The following is a 21,749-nucleotide window of genomic DNA, read 5'->3' on the forward strand; positions in this document are numbered from 1 at the left end:
CTGAGATTTAATGAATTTGCAAAACAGACAAAACAGAACCTGCAGTGTCATATCTAAAAAGTGCTATAATAATAATAATAATAATAATAATAATAAGTGTACAAAAACAAAGAATTAATTTAAGGTTTTAAAAACTAGTTCTAATTAACTAGGTCTAAAAATGCTCATTTTATAATGAAATATTTTGACAGTTGTATAGGATTCTTTAATTGCAATTTTTTGTGACAGCATCCAACTATTTTATACTGCATTTTTGTCCATATCATGCAGCCCTAAAAAGCAACAACACAACATCAACTCCTTTCCTCTTTGACTAAGCTAATAAAATAGCCTCCTGTCTTACCTTTGCTTGGCCTCTTTAGTCTTTAGTTTCGACACTGTTTAATACATGAAGGCAAGAGAAGTAAACAGATATTAATGACCACTAAGAAAAAACTGACTGTATTTTAGTTGCAAACAATGAACAAGAAGAGACAATTACAGGGTTAATCACAGTTATTTACAATTAATCGTCAGCTATAATTTCACGATTGCAACAGCTGAACAGTGTGGCAGTCAATCACTAGAGTCAGTAGATTCAAAAGGAGTAAACGACTCAGAAAGGTGTGGAGAGGATGTGTGTTTCACTTCTGTTATAAACAATCAGTCAGGTCTGTGGTTTGTGCCCTCAGAGAAACAGCGGTTTGGCCAAAAAATCTAAGAATGTAATTCAAGAGTTGGTTTAATTAGCCAAGCTATACACACTTGTGACTATCTAATATCTAATTGATGGGCCTTCAAGAAATGTAGCTCTTTAGGTCAGGGTTGTTAAACTCTAAAGCCACAGCACTGAAGAGTTTACCATTTTCCCTGCTCTAAACCACCTTTTTCAACTCATCTTTTGTTTGAAAGGCCTGCTTCAGCCATGCTCAGTGATAAGCTTTACTCACAGAAGTCTGGAGTTATTAGTGTGATTTTGCTATGCATTCAATTTGCATTGCATTATTTAAATGCAATTACACAATTATGATTAATTACGTAGTTACATGATGAATTACATGTTCAATTGATTTCGTTTCTGTCTCAGTAGAAAGTCTGCATCTGCAATTTTGACTTTCCAATTGTTTTCGATTTTTTTTCTAAACAAGGTATAGAATCTACAGTTTCCATGGACTTTCTCTGCTAGTATTAATGAGCTGTAAGTGAGAAATATCTAATACAAAATTACAATATGCTATTTCTGATAGTAATTGTGGATTTTAAGAGTTAAACCATTATTGAAGTAACTGTTCAGGTCAGCCAATAATAGAAAAAACAGCACAATCCTAACACAGTGGATCAGGAATGTCTTATCTCCTCGGTGTCTGCAGGCTCTTCACAAATCAAACACAGATAACATGAAAAATGAGGGAAGCGATTACCTCCTGGCTATTATCATAAAGATCCAGAGTAAACATTCCAGTGAATCAATGGGCAGTATGATGCTGGGCGAGAGCATGAGAACAACCCAGGTTTCACTCGCTGTTTGATTTGCAGAACACTGTAGCCTGGAGAGATGCATATTGACATGTCTGCCTTTCCTCACAGGGGCCTGCAAACTGATCACTGTGGTCAACCCAGTGAGTCAGCGAAATTTAGCGGAAAGCATACTGTCATCATTCACTCTATATTACTGCAAAAACTAAGGCAGTGAATTACTGTATGAGCGGTTCAGATTGATGAGGTTATGACGCCAATGGATCACTTTGGGTTGACTTGCTTTTGGAGCGCAGGCCGCCTGCTGGCTGGGCACGTAAGTAAAGTGAGTAATCAGTGTGAACCGCTTGCACAATAGCCTTGTTCATTACTCTGAGCCAGGAAGTTGGCAAGAGGCTGCTTCCTCAATGAGAGTAGGCTTCACAGACTGCTGAACAACAAAAAAAAATTCCCATCTGACTTGCCGGCCGGCTTTAAAATCCACGGATTTAGCCAAAGAAGCTAATTCTCTCTACATCCACGCTACAATGTAGAGGACAGCCAAAGAATTAGCATGAAGAGGACAGAGGTCTAGACGACTCATTCTGCATCTTTCCTGTTTTAGGGGCACAAGCTCCTCCTTCCCAGTTCATCATTTAGCTCCGGTGCTAAGCTGCTTTCCACTCACCCAGCAATGTCTCATTCCACACACTATGTCCTACCACGAATTCTTGTCACTCACATTACATGCTTTATTTTGCAAGTTACAAAGAGGCTTTGCTAGTACTGGGAGATATTGATAAAATTCACTATCACAATATTTTTATGGTACTAGATGATATTTAATTTTGCATAAATAAAACAAATAAACAAATAAAACAAACTCATTATTCCTGAGTAGAGGTACTGTTAAAATAATATCTTACAAACAAGGGATGTTCATGGGGATTCAAGTGCCTTTCAAGGTGCCAATATTTGATTACCGAAATCTGTATGTGGGTTTTTCCTTACGTTTTATCACTAGAAGACTAGAAAATGTGCAAAACCAACGATTCAAACAAGTTTACACAACTTTACGCTTTGAAAGTACTGTAAATTTTGGTGAATTTACTCTTATTTAAGTATGTTATAAAATAATGCTGTTTTAAAATACTATTACTACTACTACTACTACTAATAATAATAATAATAAAAGCTACTCCATTTTGCTATGCCTTAATGTGGGCACATTGTCAAGGACACATTGTTAAGGACATGACTGAGAAGGACAGCCTCCTCAAAACCAAAACCAAAATTCAGGACATACTCGACTCGAAAAACGGAAAACCAAAAGCAAGTATATATAATTTGCCATTTCATTTTATACATTTAAAAAAAAATTCTTAAAAAGCATGTAAGCTGAAGACCACTTAGAACGAAGCTCTAAGCTGAAGAGGACCAAGTTTGTGTGTTTCTCTGTTGATCTGCTGCTGCTCAAATTATTTGAATGCGCAGGAGAGCAAGAGAAACAAATAGCATATTTATCATTTTCTTTATCATTCTGGTTCATTCTGGTCTACTGAATATTTTCAGATAGAATTGTTGCCATTTTTCAGACAAAAAATTTCAGCACATGAAATTTCAGTGCATCCCTACCAGAAGCAGTGTAAATACACTTCTCAAACAAACTAGCATTTTGGCACATTGTCCACTGAAGAGAAAATATCACTTAAAAGAAGACAACAAGTCTCCCTCAGAATCCAGTGTCATTAGCTCTGTTAGCTCATTAGCCCATCGGGTGAGGCAGCCTACATTACTCACCCAACAAAAACCTGCCCATTTCATTTTGATATTTTTAAAAGCTAAAACATCTTCAAATGTATTCCTGCAAAATTTCTGTGCAACACCAGTGCTGTCACATATTGCCCGGTTCTAAGCTGTGCCCAGTCTTTTAAACCATGCCTGACAGTATCTGAGGGGTTAACAGAAGTGGTTGCCAGACTGCAGCTGTAGATCTTTGGGAAAGTACTGTGTGAGGATGAAGTCTTCCACTGAGATTCCAGACTACACAATCCCAATACAAATATTTTAGATAAACACTCTTCCACTATCCTCCGACTGACCCAGACATGTCAGAAGTCCGTGGACTGGAACGTGTTTGTGTGTTTGCTGTGTTTTCCCTGAGCTTCCTCTCTCTGCGTTCCTGCTTCTGTCAGCCACGTCACAGGCGGTAATAAATGAAGGCAGCTGATCATGCGGGATTCACGGCTGTGCGTCCAGTCGCCATTACACCCAACGTGATTCTGATCAAAATTGAGCCAATTAAAGTTCGTTACCAGCTCTTCTGCTCAGCCCAACCTTGTCTGAAAGCAGATGGAGGAATGGAAAGATCCCTGAGGCGCTGAGGTGTGCCTTAGTGCGATAACGGCTCCAAGTACCGTTATCTCTCCCAGGCTAACTAAGGCCCAGCTCATGGCTTCCTCCTTCTCCTTACCTCTCTGTGGAAATTCTTAATTCAGATGAGCCTCCTTTTTTCAGAAATGGAGATGCCTGGGGAGGGGTTCAGCACCTTGGACAGCTTCCCCATGCCCAAGCCTCTTTCAATCCCATCCCAATTATAAAGAGAGACAATTTCTTCTCCACCCTCTGGAATCTCTCCATTCCACTCAAGTCCCACTCCTCTTTTCGTTTTCTTATTCTCCATCTCCTTATCTCTTTTCTAGTGCTGGGTACATACACTATATGTCCAAAAGTTTGCAGGCATCTGCTCATTCAGTTTTTCTTCAAATCAAAAGATTAATAGGGAGTTTGCTGCAGTAACATCCTCTACTCTTCTGGGAGGGCTTTACACTAGATGTTGGAACCACAAAAGCATTAGTGAGGTCAGGTACTGATGTTGGATAATTAGTTCTGGATCACAAACGCCTCTCCCACTCATCTCAGAGGTATAGGATGGTGATACATCACTCCAGAGAACACAGTTTAACTGCTCCACAGACCAATGCTGGAGGGCCTTATACCCCTAGAGCTGAAGCTTGGGTACTTTTGGACATGCAGTGTCCACACAGCTGGTTTAGATCAAACAGTTTTATTCTGTGCTGCTTCTCTTGGAATTACACCAACGATTGAAAAACGCCAAGCACTGACCAGACAGAGACACATTTCCTGAATTGTCCTTTCAAAACCCCCCCAGCAATTGACAGATTGCAACTGGCAATGTTTTTATTACCTATCAATATCCCAAAAACTAAAAAAATCAGTACTGCTGTGTGACATCAATATTAGTAGACTCACTCAACCCCCTTCATATTTATATTATCCTTCTCCTTCTTTCCTCTGTTTCTCTCATAAATATGCCGTACACTCTTAACCAAACGTCCCTGCAGACTGGCCAGTACTGTTAGACTTGCTGATATTTCAGACCTTGACTGCTGCTAATCGTTATGCGTTAGCAATGTGTGGAGTAATTATCAGCACTGCTGACACTAGCAATCTGGAACATGCCTGTGTCAAAGCACTATGTTTGGAGGAAAATTTATAGTGTATATATATTTATACACATTCAGCAGACAGAAAAAGAGATGCAACATATGCTGTGCCATCCTGGGAGCAAGCCGGCGAAAAAGAGTCTCCTGCAAACATCAGCAAATTCATCAAGCTTGCATTATGTATTAGTATATAATATAAGTATCATCAAACTGAGTGACAGCCTTGAACAAAAAGAATAGAAATATGACAGCCTGGGCGTAGTTCATCTCCTAAGGCGAGGCTTTACATGTTCAGCACTCCAGTGAACATTATTCAGTTTGTGTTTGTGTACTCTACAGAGGAAATGAAGGTCATTAATGTGTGGATTAAATCTGCATTATTTCATTATCCATTAAAGCACACTCATGAAAGATTCTCTTATCCTCTTTAAGAGGTAAGCTTTTGTATGGCACAGAGAAAAATTTCCCTGCTACAAAAATCAATAACATGTCTCAAATTGTGCTCTCCGAATGGTCCCTCAAGAGGCCGAAAAGGAGAACACAGAGCATCATGTGACACTGCTGCTTCCACCGACGTTACAAACAGAGCTATTGCAGAGTCTATTGACTAAGCATCAAGCCTAACGGCAGGAAATCATTTGAAGTAACAGGTTGAAACAGGAGGCCGTCCTTTACGGAATCTAAAACAGGTGTGTTTATTGTTGTCATGAAGGGTTACATGCTGTTTAATGTACTATGCTATCATATCATAACCTTATACCACCTTCACAATAAGGTATTAGCCTAATCATAGACAAAGGATGTCTATTATTTACCGCTGTTTCTCAGTGACACATCATTGACTGCAACATTCATGTCCTCTACATTAAATCTCATCCTTTAGTAAAGGAACAGGGATTTCATTATATGTGGCTAAACCACAAAGACATTTTATGTGGATAAACCTCTGAAATCTGCATGTAACCAGCTAGCAAACATCATCTCAGCCAATCTGTCTGTTGTAAAGTGACTATTTTCTTTTCTAGATAAAACTATTATGGACCCTTCTATGACAGACAGATGGACTTAATCAGATTTTTGATTAAATTTAATCCACATTTTATCATCTGCAATACAATAACTGCCAAGATGCATGTCCAAATGCTGTTAGAGAGGCTGGCTTAATTTGGGACATGGAATAAGGACTGACATTAGACTAAACTGCAGTGTTAGTGGTGAATGACCATTTCATTTTAGTCCAAGACGAGGCTTAATCCATGTCAGGAAAACTGTCCCTGTATGTCCAAAACCTGCTCGTCCAACGTTTCTTCTGAAATCAATAAGATTAATAGGGAGTTTGTCCCTCCTTTACCGCAGTAAAAACCTCTAGTCTTCTGGGAATGCTTTACACTAAATGTTGGAACATCTCTGGGAGGATTTGTTTGCATTCGGCCACAAGAGCATTAGTGAGATCAGGTACTTATGTTGGAAGAATAATTCTGGTTCAAGCCACTCTAACTCATCCTACATTTATTCAGTTGTGCTCCTTCACTCCATAGAATGTAGTTCATCTGCTCCAGGAGTGCTCTATACTCGTCTAGCTGACACTTATTATGGGCATGGAGACCTTCTGCTAATGTATGTTGCCCCAGAGCTTACCATTCTATTGACAATGCTTTTCTATGGTTATACAAGACGTGTGTGCACAAGTGTCAGCAGTAAGTGCACCTTAAAGTGGATGGGGGGGGGTCTAGATTCAGTATATCCATCCTGTAACACAACAAACATTTAACCCAAAGAATTTTCATTTTTATACACTATTCCATGAAAGGAGATTCCTTCAAAAGCCACTGCACAACCTCTTCAACACCCAGCAGTTCAACATAAGCATCAGCAACAGAAAAGGGTGAGGAATTCATCACCAGGAGACATTTCAGATGCACAAGTGTGTCCGAGGGCTTAGGGGACTAAATGACTGGAGCTGATTTACTGGGCAGTACGTATCCTCCTAGGCTTTATAAATCCATGTGACACACAGGAGAAACCAATGCTGATGAGAGCTTTAACGTTATGCCCTCATTGTTCTTCAAATGCTCAAGACAGAGAAGATGAAATAAAGGAGAGTTCACATTCCCCCGAGTTGAGCAGTGTGCCCTCATCCAAGGCAAAATTATTCCATTGCATGCAAATCACTGTCTATTGAGGAGAAGCCCTCACTTCAGCTCCACTGATGTGAGCAGAGCTAAGACACTGGAGAGCTCATTCATTCAAAGCACTGGTCTGAATAGCAGAAGAGAAGTAGCCCACCGCGCGAAGGCCACCCAGAACTGAGCTGCCCCGATAAATGCTTAATCATCCATACACATTTTCAAAGTTTTGCTGGTCATCCACAATATCCTTATCTGTCCAGAAGGAGAGCTGACATGGTCCTCGCCATCAACATCATCACATACTGTGGATGCAGCTACACAAGTTCTCCCACCAACGGTCCTACTCTGGGTGTGTCTCAACCTCGCATTTATTTATTTATTTATACATCTATTCTCCACCAAGTGTAGCAGCTACACTGCCTACAGTACCAAAGACAAACCATACATTCAAACACCTTCTCAGAAAGATTAAAGGATTTATATGTAAGTACTGACTGAGGCACTAACGAAACACCAGCCAGTCATTTATGTCAACATGATATAACACTACCGTTCAATAACTTCAAAAATATGAACATTAATCAACAAAAATTAACAAAAATAAAAATTCTATGTCGTCTCTATTATTAAAAAAAGAAACTTATTCAGTTCGTCAAATCTAAACAAGTAGCCTCCTCCTGAATTCGTCGTGTAAAAACTGCCACGGCGGTTTAACATTTTTCCTCAGAATGAATGGAGGGGTAAAACTTAGGAGCACGTTAGATTAGGGCAGCAGCTTTTCATAGTGAAATAATAAAAAACGGACAGCTAAATGCAATACAGTGTTTTAGAAGGTGTAATCTACAGCGACTGAGGGAACATAACAACTTAAACACAGACAGAGAGAGAGAGCGGTACAGCACCCAGTAAATTCACACACTCACCGCTTTGCTCTCCAAGAAAGACGAGCTTGAATTTCCTTAAAGGGTTCCCAAAGTCATTAGCCACGGACATGTTTGGGGCTTGTTTTGTTTCAGGGCTGAGAAACAGCGCGTGTCCCGCGGTTCAGGCTGTTTTAGCGGAGGTTGTTTGGTCGGGTAAACGCAGCTCTCCGCTGTTTCACCGCCGCTGCTGCTGCTGCTGCTCTCGCTGCTGCCTGTCAGAGTCAGTAGCTGGTGCGCATGCGCAGTGGGCTGCCTCGCCTCTCCGTCTGTCCGTCCGTCATTGTTTTCCCACCCGTTTTCGGGTAACCCCCGCCTCCTGGGCTAGGATTGGCTAGTAGTTCAGACTCACAACTTAATTTTTTGCGCTTCTAATTTTGCAGCTTTTTCGTTTTTTAAGTTATTGAACGGTGTGTACCGCGCAGCCTCTTGAATGTATGAATTGCCGCTGGTACAAGAGCTTGTACAATTGAAAGAGCTAGCTTAGTTGCATCCACAGTGTGTTTGTTTATACTGATGGCCGTGTCAGCTGTCCATTCAGAGAGAGTGGAGAACATTATGGATGAACAGTAAAAAAGGACAACATTTATCAGAGGAGCTCTTACAGCCCCTCTACTCTCTCCTGCTATCCAAATCTGTACAGTTTCTTTCTTAGTTCTGTTGACATCTGTGGAGCTGAACTCTTTGGTTCTGTGTGGGCGAAACCAATCCCAGGGCGGCAGGGCGGGGCTTCAACGTTCTAGAACGCCAGACTATCCAATCTTAATGTAGAAGGAGGGCTTGTACGAATATGGGTGGGAAAAAAAATTACTCGTCCGAAGCCCCCTGCCTGTACCACATATGACGTCATGCTGAAGAGAGCAGGAGAAACAGTAGGACCCCCCTCAGGCTTTTCTTTTTAATGAAGAAAGTGTGACGAACTCCATTTATGCTGCACACAAATCTAGACTATGGAGTTGATGTGTGTGATTTCAAGGCTTTAAGGTGTAATAAACTTTGACAGTGTGGGCAGAACACACTAATAACTGTACACAAACACCCAGTGATACTATACATCAATTTTATTGTCTTCAAAAATAATTTAGGTGCTTCTATATAAACATTATATATTGTATGATACTGCTGTGATAGGCTAAGTGTGGAGTAGTATGGTGCCACCCCCAATAAAAAAAACGGACATGAAAAAGTGCTTACATAAGGCTTGATTACAACAGTTTATGTGCAAATTAAGGTTATATTATAAAACATTTTATATCATGTACAAAAATATATATTTACAAATCTGAAGACACCCATTCTTATAAAATATGTTGACAGTAACACAGTAAAATTTCTATTGCTCTGGTTTTTGCAGGACATCTTAAATAGTCTAACTCTGACATATGACACAAACAGACAACAGATTTAACACATAATTGTGTGTTTTCACTGGACATTGCAACTTACATCAGTTTTTCTTCACATATCCAGCTACTGGAGAAGACACAATGACAAAATATCCCTCTAATCAGGAACCCACCAAATGCATCTAGCACAGCTGAACTGAAGTACAGGACACATTTCCTTCTAAATGTTTTTTTGGCAAATGAGTGGTCACTTAAGGCTTTCCAACCAACAACATAGTACTTCAGTTGCTTTATTTGAAGCTGCAAGTCTACCGAAGATTTCAAATCTTGACAAATGTATGTCACTGATCTTTTCATAAACCAGTGAATGGGGAAAAACTGGCACTAAGTCCCGAGGTCCAGTATGGCTCGCCCTTATGGAGGGTTTGTACAGGCTATGGCTGCTAGTCAGTGCAAAATGGAAGGTAAAAATAACATCCGTCCATCCAACCGTGAGGGCAGTGCCCTTTCAGCAGGGCCTTGAATGGAGATGGTTTCTGATAAGAGGTGTCCATGTTTTTGGGCTTGCAGAGGGCCCTCAGAGACATGTGTCTCCTGCAGAATGTGTGCTGATAGAAGACTGCATCACATCGGTCCCTCAGGCCTCTTCTCCAGACTGTATTCATGAGTTCTTCCAACTTTCCAGCCTATCACACCCATCAAGGCAATACCCATGACTTTAAAAGCCACTTGCAGGCCAAGATATCTGCAAACAAACAGCCATGACTATGGTCATCATCTTTATCATTACAACTATCACCATTATCAAAATTAATTATTGTTACAATCACAATCATCTTCTTTTTTTAAACATCAAACGTCCACCAATGTAAGCGCTTGTTTGAGTTTTTTTGTCAAAAATATAGAAAAAATCAGACAGTGCTAGCATAAGGGATTTAAAGTGGTCATAGAAAACTTTGCTTTTTAATTAAGAGTTTGACGTAGTATGTAAACATTATTAAAGTTTCAAAATGTACCATTTACTCACAAAAGAAAAATACACATGCAAAAACAGCTTATTTTGAATGTTTTTCTATTATCAATGTTTTTGAGATGTCACAAAGACCAACACATTACAATACATCCAGCTATTCAGCCTATAGCAGGTTAGCTTTACCCAATTATACTGAAGTTATAAGGAGCATTTCAACCAGGACTGCATTTTGAAGAAGGCACAAATCAGGGCAGCCAATCAGAACAGGGCTCATTTACATATATTAGTTTAAAAGGCACAGTAAAAAAAATTAACCCCTTTAACTGGGATAAAGATAGGTTGTAAAATGGCGATGTAAAATGAATTATGACTGTTTTTTGGTACATAAACCCAAAAAAACATCATGAGAGGACACCAGGGAGAATAAAAAGATGAAAATGTAGGATATGGGCCTTTTAAATGTCTACTTAACGTACTCACATTGGTGCAGATGCATCCATTTAAGCAAATTATGCAAGTGCTGTAAATGTTTTTTCTATACTTGTGATCGTTTTTTAAGTCTGTTTAACAAGGAAAGAATCCACTTTGTTATCACTTATCATTCTTTATTATCACCAACACAAGTTTGCTTTGTGTCAGAGACAGTTGCTAGCTTTCCCAGATAATTTTTTGTTTCCGTAAATGTCTACCATCACCTTTATCTTGGAAGTACAAAGCTGCAATGCCCATCACTTTAAGATTTTCACCCCTAACAAACCCTCATATGCATTTAGGTCAAGTGAGAAGATTCCTATACCTGTTTCTAAGGAGGTTGTTGTCATAGTAACCGCAGCCCAGCTTCGTTCCACAGACGCTTCTCCACCAAATGCATGTGGAGTCAATGGTCACCCCAAATAGGGCTGGGGCAGGCAGCCATGCTGGACACAAAGAAAAGAAAGTATGTTTTATTGGCACTTGAACAGGACCTTCTATTATCATGCTTTTGTTTTTTAAACACCAGAGCACTTTTAGCAGCATTGACTTAATGCTGGAGTGCAGGACTGTTACAGTTGTCAGCAGTATATGCAGTCTTTTAGGGCCCCCAAGCCACTACCAGGTACACACTTTAACAAGAGAACAATATTCAATTTATTTGAGAAAGAACAAATGACTAATTATAACTAATCTAATTATAACTAATTGGGGTGGGTGGGAGTACAGTGTTGTTAAAGACCCCCAAAAGTTCAAAAACGACCCGGCTGGAGCCATAAAAACAAAGAACGATCAGTCAGGTGTGAAATTTAAATAATATATAGTTGGGTTAAGACTTAACTGACTTATGTTAAGATATTTATAAATCCATTTTGCTTTATTCAGGGGATTTCTGCTCAAAAAGATTGAATTATGCAGAAATGAACAGAGTCAGAGTAGTTTTATGTAAAACGGTGCAATGTTGAGTCTGATGTGTTTACAGTGGTGGTGATAGGAACCAGTAGTCACGACGACTACAACAAAAGGCGGCCATTTTATTTACTATTCAAAACCACCAATGAACCTACATGAGTCTTCTGATAGTTTTATATAAAATGTTGATGGTCAAATATTGGTAAATCTGAAAAATAAGTTTTCTTTGGGGACTATTTTGCCTTATAACACCTTTCATGTACCTCTCCACTATAAATATATATATTTTCAAACGTATTTTAGACCAAAACTTTGTTGTAAAACTATTTTAAAACAATGTTTCAGACACCAGGCAGCATATCCGCAACCATTTTAAGTAATAGCTTTCTGTGGGGTAACTTCTAGAGATATTAAATGCTTCGGACGTCTAGTTCCTATCACCTTAACGTCTTAGCAACTAAATTATCCAGAAGTTCGGAACAATTGGCGAAATTCCCATTTAAGCTGTTTCAAATTATTCTAATTATCTTATGCATTGTGATGTATACACTGGTTGTGCATACATTATATAATCTTTTGTGACATAAATAAACATTACACAACTTGTCTGAACTTCAGTGTGGCTGTCATATGAGATGATTTGCTGTGCAGGCCTGTTGTGCACACAGTCCGAACAGACATTTACACACTGACCTGCACTTCTCTGTCTCACCACTAGGGGGAACTACAATACCTGCAGTAAAGTTCTGCTACTTTTTTCTGTTCAAAACTATTTACAGTGTGCATTCAGCAGTGTGAGCTGCACTCTCTCTGTGTAAGCATGATCAATGACCTCGTTTCAGAACTGGGCTTATGAAAGCTGACGCATTAATCTTAATGGGCAACAGCAGCTAAGAGGAGACAGATTCTTCTCTCAAAGTGACTCACACTGCATCTACAGAATGAGGCTAATGTCAGCCCTATTCAGTCCATTCTTCTCTTACATAAACACCTTTGAGACATTGCATATGTCCTCAAACCTGTCAGACGTCTTCAGCTGGAGAGGACCATCTTAAAAAGACTCAATAAGTTTTGGGTGAGATTTGCACTTACCAAGAACTCTCATGAGCAGGAACTGAACTCCAATAGCAAAAGACTTCTCCTCCGGAGGCACTGTTCTGAATCAAATTAAATACAGATTTTCAGTACAAAATATGTTTTATGTTAATGATGAAGTTACATTTATAATGGAAGATGAAAAAACAATGTTAAATATTATTTCTTGGCATTCAGGACTGTCATATATTATTATTTTATTGTATTATTAGTCCTGTAAGGGGTAACACATTTTTTTCCAAAGAAACTTTTTCCAAAAGCTTTGTGTTTAATTTTTTAGAATTGAAAGGGCAAACCATTTCTTTTGGGTTAGAGTTGGATTTAAGCTCAGAAATATTGTATTACTTATAGGTACTTTGCATTTGATGAATTTAACATATTCAAACAAATAAAACATAATATATTAAATGTGCCATAACCATGGTCCATGTCCAAATGTGTTCTCTGTAGAGCATGTGAATTTCTTTCTACAAAACAGGTAATTTCACCAGGGGTGGCCAAACTTTACATATGGGACATATTATTATTACTTCTAGGTATTTGTATTATACATAATACATATGAGGTACACTGTTAAAGCACATGGGCCTGTTACCCTTTACATTGTATGTAAATTTCATGATGAATGGACTAAAAGAAATGACCTAAAATAATTTAATAAAGAAGTCTGGTTCCATTGACTTACATTAAAAGTAAAGTAGGCTTTTTCCTTCTCCTGTAAAGTTACAATTTTCGAGATACGAGGTTTTCTTCAGACAACAACAATATACACTGGGGCAGTGCCCCTCTTGTTACTGGGGTGGTATCCTCAAGGCTACATCTCAGTACATTTAGTCAGGGAACATAATTGTACCATAATCCACTGAAATTATATTTTCTAAGTTGTATTGACTTCACACACCCTGTTTCGTCTCCAAGCTTTTTATTTTATTATTCTGTTTTAAAACATTAGGTTATCAAAATATACAAATATGTACTTTTCACCTGGAAAAAACTTTAATTTAATTTAAGGCACACAGTTGGACCTTAAAACCACTGTTGTACCTCTGAGGGTACATTTACATTGTTTGTACTTTGATGAACGAAAAATGTACCTGAACAGAACTTTATTTCTAAAAGTGAATGCACTTAGAGAGAAGGATAGAGAAAAGAAGAATAAGGGAGAATAAAAGAAGGAGAGTCTCATACCTGAGCACCATCATATAGATAGGGTTGTGTGTGAGACTGGCTATCATGGCTGCTACAGAGATGAGGAAGATGACCGGGAGGAGCAGGTGTGGGCAGCTGTTGGCACATGGGCCTGGCCGGGCACTGCCCTCACCAGCACCCGCCATGACACACCTGCAGTTACTGAAGGACTGTGTGGACAGGGAGAGGGAGCTGTTACAGTCAGCACTGTGCATCTCTAGCCTTAAATGTTCAACCAATGGATTAGGCACTGGGCAACAAATCTAAACACAGCTACTTTGATTCCATTTTAAACAATTAAACTGCAGGAGCCTGTATGCATGACCTCACCTCGCTCTCACTCTCAGAGCTACATAACTTACTGGTAGCATTCAGTAGTTACTTAATAATACACTCTTAGTAAAAAAGCAATCTATATAGAACTGATTTATATGGAATAAGGTTTCTTTGAACAATACTGGAACCTTTTGTGGTGCTATATAGAATCATTTAAAGAACCATATACAACTGGTTTTCTATCATATGGAAGAAACATTTGGGCCTGCAAAGAGCCGGTTATGTATTTAAACAGTTCTTTGAGTGTTCATGGTTCTAGATAGAACCCTTGAAGAACCATTGGCACATCTGCAGTTTAAGGGGTTAAAGTATGAGACCTTCTTGATGCTTTCCCTTGTTTAATTTATAATTACAATGAGCAAAATATTCCACTGGAGGGAAATATCAATGAAAATAAACATTTCTTAACAATAACAAGTATGTATTGTGTAATGATGTGAGGTGAAGCTGGGAAAATGACTTGCTTTTGGACAGTGGCCTGGAACTGAGAAGAAGTTAGTCTAAAATAATAAAAATAATAGAATTATATCCTTTAAATAAAATTGACAGTAACACTCACTAGTAATGGCTTTGAGTCATCAATAGCTGATCATTCTAATTTGCCTGTTTGGACAACTGACAGAAAACCCAACCTGTCCAGAACTCATTTGTTCCCTCCATTCTTCATTTTAGTGGCCGCTGGGTATCATACAGGCTAAATGAATATGAATATTATACCAACAGCCTGTCCTGTAGCTCCTGCACTAATTTATTTACATGATGTAGCAATTTAAGCTTTCTTTTTTAGCTCCACTTAAAGTGTTTCCTCCTGTGTACATGGCTAATTAGGGATCAATAGGACTTGGCCATTGATTAGTCAATGGAGCGTGCTCTGTCACTTGCTTTCTTCAGTCTTGCTGACCTTTACAAGCTACCAGTCAACTCCACTGATGAACTAAACGAGCTCCAACAGAATGAAATCTATAATCGTAACTCGTACCTCAGGCCAGGGTCCAAGCTTAAAAAGCATTACAGCTTGACTAATGAAGCAGCCACAAACAAAACCAAGACTAAGTGTTTTCTAGAGGGTTTCTGACTCAGTAGGTTGTTTTGCAGGCTGAAGAGATTCAAGCCTCTCACCTGGACTCGAAAACCACTGGAGTCCAGGGTATAGTTGGTGCAGCCAGCATGGCAGGGTGAAATGTATTCGATGTTGTCAGCTCCACATACTGGGTTAAAGACACTCTTGTGACAGGAGCAGTTTGTGTTGCAGGTCAGGACTGGCCTGTAGGACATCAGCAGAAGAAAGGCATGGTTAATCTCCAACCACAGTGGAACTACATACACAGTTCACAAGAATGCAAGTAAGGAATATGGGTGCGTGTCTTTGTTTATCATACGTTTTCAGAACAAAACTGTCTTGACTTTATAAGAATAACAGATTTATTTGTGACTGATGCAGTCAAGTGCTACACTGTTGATATAAGTTAGTTTAGATAGATAAGCTCTATCTGTAACTTGTCATCTCTCTCCGCATTATAGCAAATGCATTATTAATATCATCTATCCACTGGCCATGATTTTCTCAAGACATGTTCTGCTTGATGTCAATTATCCATGCTACCCAGTTAACTGGAAAAACATAGCATGGTATTTATTGCTCAAAACGCCTTCCCATATCTCTGCTCTGAAACTCCCCTCAGCCGAGACATTACGGAGAGCACTACAAGGAGCCTGAAGGAACATCTCATGAAATCACTGTTTATCAAATGGAGGAATTCAAATAAATATGGAATAGGAGTAGCCTTTCATTAGCTTTTTCATCTGAATGTGCTGTCATAAATCAGTGAGTATTTTCGGTCAAACGCAGAAAAGCAAAACAAACATGCAAAACACTACAATGGATAAATAAAAAAAATGCTCTGTTAATTGTCTCTGTAATTGTGTGTTCTGTGGAGCCTGGGCTTTTATGTCAGCACTGAGTGCAGTTTTCTGTGTAAACTCCACTGTTTGTAAATCCTTAGGCTTGTAAATAGCATTACCCTCTCCACTCATGAGTCTGAAGAGTGAACGTTTGCAGCTGGTTATACAGTCAAAATGCTCTGCAGAATGTTTAGTGGTTTCTCAGTAAACTAGGCCAGTCCTTTAAAACCTCTTTATTCACATGGCATTGAATTAAAGGGAATTTGCAATTTTACATAAAAATGGTTAGTATTGTATTGTTTGCCTTTATAATGTATTTTAGGAACTTAAAGCAGCAGCTGTTACAAAGATACATTCAGAGAAAACTGCAGATTACTCCTTTGTTAAAGTCCTGATGAAGAACTGATGGTTTCGTGGAAACCTTTAACAAGTTGTATCAAAATAGGAATACATAATATAATCATGGCCAGTGAATCTGATATAATATACTCAAATCACATACTGCCCAAGCACTTTTTAATCAGTTATTTAGTGAATCTGATGTTCTCACTGGTTGCAGATGCCACCACTTTAGACCCTAAGAAGTCATAGTTATCACTGGTGGTACAAATATATGTATATATATACACAGATCAGGCATAACATTATGACCACCTCCTTATTTCTATGCTCATTGTCCATTTTGTCAGCTACACTTACTACATAGGTGCACTTTGTAGTTCTACAATTACAGACTGTAGTCCATCTGTTTCTCTTCATACTTTGTTAGCCCCCTTTTACCCTGTTCTTCAGTGGTCAGGACCCCCCATGGACCCTCACAGAGCAGGTACTATTTGGGTGGTGGATCACTCTCAGTACTGCAGTAACACTAACGTGGTTATGGTGTGTTATGGTGTGTTAGTGTGTGTTGTGCTGGTACGAGTGGATCAGACACAGCAGTGCTGTTGGAGTTTTTATATATCTCCCCATCTCCCCATTTTGTTCCCAGTCATTTCAAAATCCACCCACTAGTTAGGTCTACCCCATCACACCATGCTATCAATCTATGAATGCTAAACTGGGAGTATGAAGGTTAGCATGTGCTTCCCCCAAGACATGTGAAACTGCTGCTAACACAATGTCATTAGACAGCTAACCACGCTTGCCAATTCCGCCAATGTTAGCTAACAGACGCCCACATTAGCATCACAGTAAATGATGGGGGGAGAGGGAGGGCCCTCCTACCCCCTCTGAGAAAGTAGGGGAGAATTACGCTCTCCTGGACTCCCAGTAGCGGATGACTATGACATTGTGGGATTTCTCACATGTAGGTCATTGAAACAAGCTGAGAAATTCCGTCAACAGTGTGGATTCGAAACATTTTATCCATGCCACATTTGTACTTGTACACAAAAGAGGACACATTTTATTATGATTTGAATCTGATGAAAAGGTACTGCTGTATGTACAGTCTTGATTTGCTGAAACGTTTTTATGTTTTGGCCACATTTTTGTCATTTTGTGGAAACAAATGGAAAAAATCCCAGACTCAAATCACTTGATATAAAATGTAAACTGAATGTATGAATTGTGTTTTAATTAATGAATTGTAACTGTAATTCCTTTAAACTGAAAACAACAATAATAACATTAGATTTGTTCATGGTTCATATATATCAAACCTATTGTGAGGGGATATTTTCCCAGGCTAGCTCTTGCATTACTAGCTTTCTGCACAAATTGCAAGTGATACAATGAAAATGCCTTTTGAAAGTTTTTAGCGATGAAGATATTTTATGGACTAACAATTTCCTGCAAAAACTGTTCTTGCATAGGTTTTAATTTTTTGATTTAAAAAAGTTTTATTTTCTCAAGCATTCAAACTTAGCTACTGTCTCTTTTTTCTCTGTATGAAAAATTATGCTCAAATAACTTAGTGTCAAAAGATTACCTTGCATCAGTGACTTTACCAGGATACCATGTAGACGACTTATGGCAAATAAATTTTGACAGTGCATGGGTTTCCAACCCTGGAGTACTCCAGTCCTGCATATATAATGTTTTCCCTGCTCTAACACTTCTGTTACCTGCTTTCACACTGGAAGGGCTTCCAATCTCTTTAAACTGCAAGAGTGTGTAACATAAGCTTACACTAGCCTACACTAAAATATCTCACTCTCAACTGACACATATTTATAGCTATTACAGCATTATACTTGTTACTGAATAATAGCCGTAAGGTTAATCACTGAACAGCACCCCTAACAATTAAACTGTTAATTAACTGATTATTTGGATCAGGTGTGTTAGAGCAGGAGAAACACTAAAATGTGCAGGATGTAGGTGCTCTGGGCTGGGAATTATTTGGTTAGACAGGGTTTATATTATCAGAAGGCTGCTGCTCACCCGTGATCTCCTTTATGGGGGTAAACACCAGACACAGTTTGGGTGGGACAGCCCATGAAGAACAGTGGGATACAGAGAAGCACTGAGATAGAGAGGAACACTACGGCGAATCGAGGGATGGCTTTGAGTGACAGGCCTGTACGCTTCATAATCACACCCCCCAGTAACATCCCAAAAGCCACGGATGGCAGATTCACAGCACCTGCAAAAACAACACGAACAAGCAGCCATGACAATGCAGTCAGATTGTAAAGAGCAGAAACAGTAACTTTTGTACTCTATGTAACCACATGTACAGAAACGTAGTATCCTTGTCCAAAGTATCTTGAAGTACATGAAAATGTCCTATGAGGATATCAGTACTCAAAATCACAGTTTCAACTACATCTAGTAATTGTTGCATTGTATAAACACAGAAAACATTGGAATAATTTCCCCAGAAAATGTATTATTGTATTTCTATATGACACCAATAAAATCAGTGTGTTGTTCTAGCAAATGCTTTGCAGAAATATTGTAGCAGTAGGCTTTTTACTTCCAAAGTGACTCATGTAATAGCATCCAGTTTTCAGAATCATTAAAATTTAAATGTTTTGATTATCATTGAGTTTTACACCACAGTATACCACTGAAACAGGTAGCTGTGCCATCCCTGATTTAGACCACCTCTCTGGAGGCTTGTAATCCAAAAAAATTAAGCAGGTTGTTCGACTTGCTAACTGAATTCTATTTGATGGAATGGAAATACGTGGCTTATTTAAACAAAGCTGATACAATGAGTGTGATGCAGTTACTAACCAATCAGCAGGTTGCCATATGCGGCGGAGGTGCTATACTGCCGCTCCAGAAACTTGCTGAGGAAAGTGGCAAGTCCAGCCATCACAGCGGAGAAACAGCACTGAGTCAGAACCAGCAGCAAGAAGAGTGGACTCAGCAACAACTGCACAAAGAGCCGTGGAAACACTGAGCAGAAAACACACAGACACACAAACAGGAGGTCAATTGCGCACACTTAGCTTGTGAAATCTCAAAAGAAAAGGGAGGTTCTGGAGCAGCCACACATGAGTCTAAGGTCACCCAGTACCAAGCATCAGCAAAAGGGATACACAGCCTCCCAGCTTTGGGCTGTGAAATAGTGGAACTGTGTTCTCTGGAGTGATGGAGGCTCTTACTGCAGCAAAGAGGGGACAAACTCCCTATTAATAACCTTAATTTCAGCAGAAACATTGGATGAGCAGATGTCTATAAACTTTTGGACATATAATGTACAGTGCTACATAATATATTCAAAATACTAGTGTGATTCCATCTCTACATATTGCAATATATTACAGATGCATCAGTGAATCAATCATGTGATATGGTTAAAGATTAGCCTGCATTATTGTGGCCAAAAATGTACTTTTGTTGTACTACAAGAATACTCACAGAAACTCATCTGGAACTGTGATTTATCAGGAAGCACACAATGAACAGTAATAAAAGCAGAAGGCTCATTTGCAGCCTCCTGAGATACCAGTATTATAAAAGCCAGTGTCACAGTAATAATTAACAATTGATACATCATGCAGCTCTACTCACGCACAAAATCACAAACAAATGCAGTCAATACAGGCCTTTTAGGAAACCATAGTGTGTATACTGCTCAGCAAAAGTTTAGAACCTTTGGGTGGTTTTATGCACAGAAACAGTCACTATTCTACTTAACATGACCATTTTCCAACCTCCTTTTTCCTCAGAAGTAAACAGGCTGTCTTATGTTACTGTGTCTTACAGACTGATCTATGTAAATGACCTCTGTTCTGATTGCTGTTCTACAGCTATTACAGAAAAGTTATTACACAAAATGATTACAGATATGTTGTCTCATGCCTGAGATGTTATTTTATGTTTGTTTTGAGATAGGATTTTGGCCTAAACCTAAACTTCTTTACAAAAAGCATCATGGTCGAGAGGTACAGGCAGGGTGTTTTTAAAGTTAAATAGTTCCCATCACCACCACTATTAAGAAATTTGAGTTGGTAAATTTCTCTCCAACAAACCATTTCACATCAAACCCATAATAGTGAAAATGAAACATTAAACCTAAATTTCAAAAGCAGGCGATATGTTCCCAGTTTGTTTGAACTGTCCTTGTCCGCTTGGTTTACAAAAGTGGCCAAGCGTGCTATGGGGCTACAATACAAGCTGCCTGTACAAGAGGAGTGGGCTTACTTTTGAGGAAATCCAGCAAGGAGACATCAGAATTCTTGTGGTTGTCCTTCAAAACTTCACCCTCACTTCTAATCTCCTGCAAAACGACAAAGTAAGGAAGTGAAACAACCTTGTTTTGAAAGAAGTTTCCAACATTTCCAACACTAAACACCCAACATTCCCAGGTGGCTTTAGGCACTTTTCTTTCCTTCGAGATTTTTTTGAACAAGAACAACATTCTGAAAGAAATTAATGAAAATCTCACTTTCTTCCTTAAAATTTCACTTTTAAGGAAGAAGCAACTACACTCTTAGAAAATAAAGGTTCCTGAAAGGTTCTTGCCTTTGACATATAGTAACATTTAATTTTTATGGAACCTTTACATTTCAAATGTACAAATGTAGCACATTTCTCTTTAAGAGTGCACCCACAGTTTTTCAGAAATACATTAAACATCAGGCTTATTATGCTTAAAGGGTCCATATCCTACATTTTTCTTGTATTTTTTTATTTTTAAGGTCCATTTCTGACATGTGTGAGGATTTATGTATCAAAAGCAGTCCGGATTATTTTTTTACATGACCATTTTCCTATTTATCCTTTCAAATTAAACAGGCTGCTTTTTTTATTATTGTGCATCGTGATATATGTAAATGATCTCTGTTCTGATTGGCTGCCCTGCTTTGGGCCTCATTTAAAAAGCAGTCCAGGCTGAAATGCACGTAATTCAAGTATGAATGAGTGGATTATCATAGCTGTTTGCTTTAAACATCTTATTATTCAAGAACTACTATAAATGATTCCGTTACTCCTATGAAACTAATGTGCAAGTTCTGTCGTTATGAGCGTAAGGAACTCACATGTGAAGAAACTCATTAAATATTTCACATTCTTAGTTGTTTACTTTAGCTGTATGCATCTGAGAAGCAAAACAGACACTATCTACAGTAGATAAACTACATCTGGAGCAGATATAGTTATTATGGTTACAATGGCAG

At 38.8% G+C, this 21,749-nt stretch overlaps 2 protein-coding genes across 2 annotated transcripts in view; both read right to left on the minus strand.

The window, feature by feature from the left end:
• The window catches only part of rab6ba (RAB6B, member RAS oncogene family a), a 123,176-nt gene extending 114,999 nt beyond the window's left edge, over window positions 1-8,177 (minus strand). The window contains exon 1 of the mRNA XM_036570387.1: window positions 7,954-8,177. Within this exon, the coding sequence (XP_036426280.1) occupies window positions 7,954-8,023 (70 nt within the window). The 5' untranslated portion in view covers window positions 8,024-8,177. The remainder of the gene's footprint in view (window positions 1-7,953) is intronic.
• An 816-nt stretch (window positions 8,178-8,993) lies between these two features.
• Window positions 8,994-21,749, minus strand: part of slco2a1 (solute carrier organic anion transporter family, member 2A1) — a 29,370-nt gene continuing 16,614 nt past the window's right edge. The window contains exons 7-14 of the mRNA XM_036570388.1: window positions 20,773-20,848; window positions 19,357-19,521; window positions 18,559-18,760; window positions 15,391-15,535; window positions 13,936-14,105; window positions 12,745-12,809; window positions 11,066-11,186; window positions 8,994-10,041 (exon numbers count right to left, since the gene is read on the minus strand). Of these exons, the coding sequence (XP_036426281.1) occupies window positions 9,921-10,041; window positions 11,066-11,186; window positions 12,745-12,809; window positions 13,936-14,105; window positions 15,391-15,535; window positions 18,559-18,760; window positions 19,357-19,521; window positions 20,773-20,848 (1,065 nt within the window). The 3' untranslated portion in view covers window positions 8,994-9,920. The remainder of the gene's footprint in view (window positions 10,042-11,065; window positions 11,187-12,744; window positions 12,810-13,935; window positions 14,106-15,390; window positions 15,536-18,558; window positions 18,761-19,356; window positions 19,522-20,772; window positions 20,849-21,749) is intronic.

This window comes from Colossoma macropomum, unplaced genomic scaffold (genome assembly GCF_904425465.1).
Source record: "Colossoma macropomum unplaced genomic scaffold, Colossoma_macropomum, whole genome shotgun sequence".
NCBI lineage: Eukaryota > Metazoa > Chordata > Actinopteri > Characiformes > Serrasalmidae > Colossoma > Colossoma macropomum.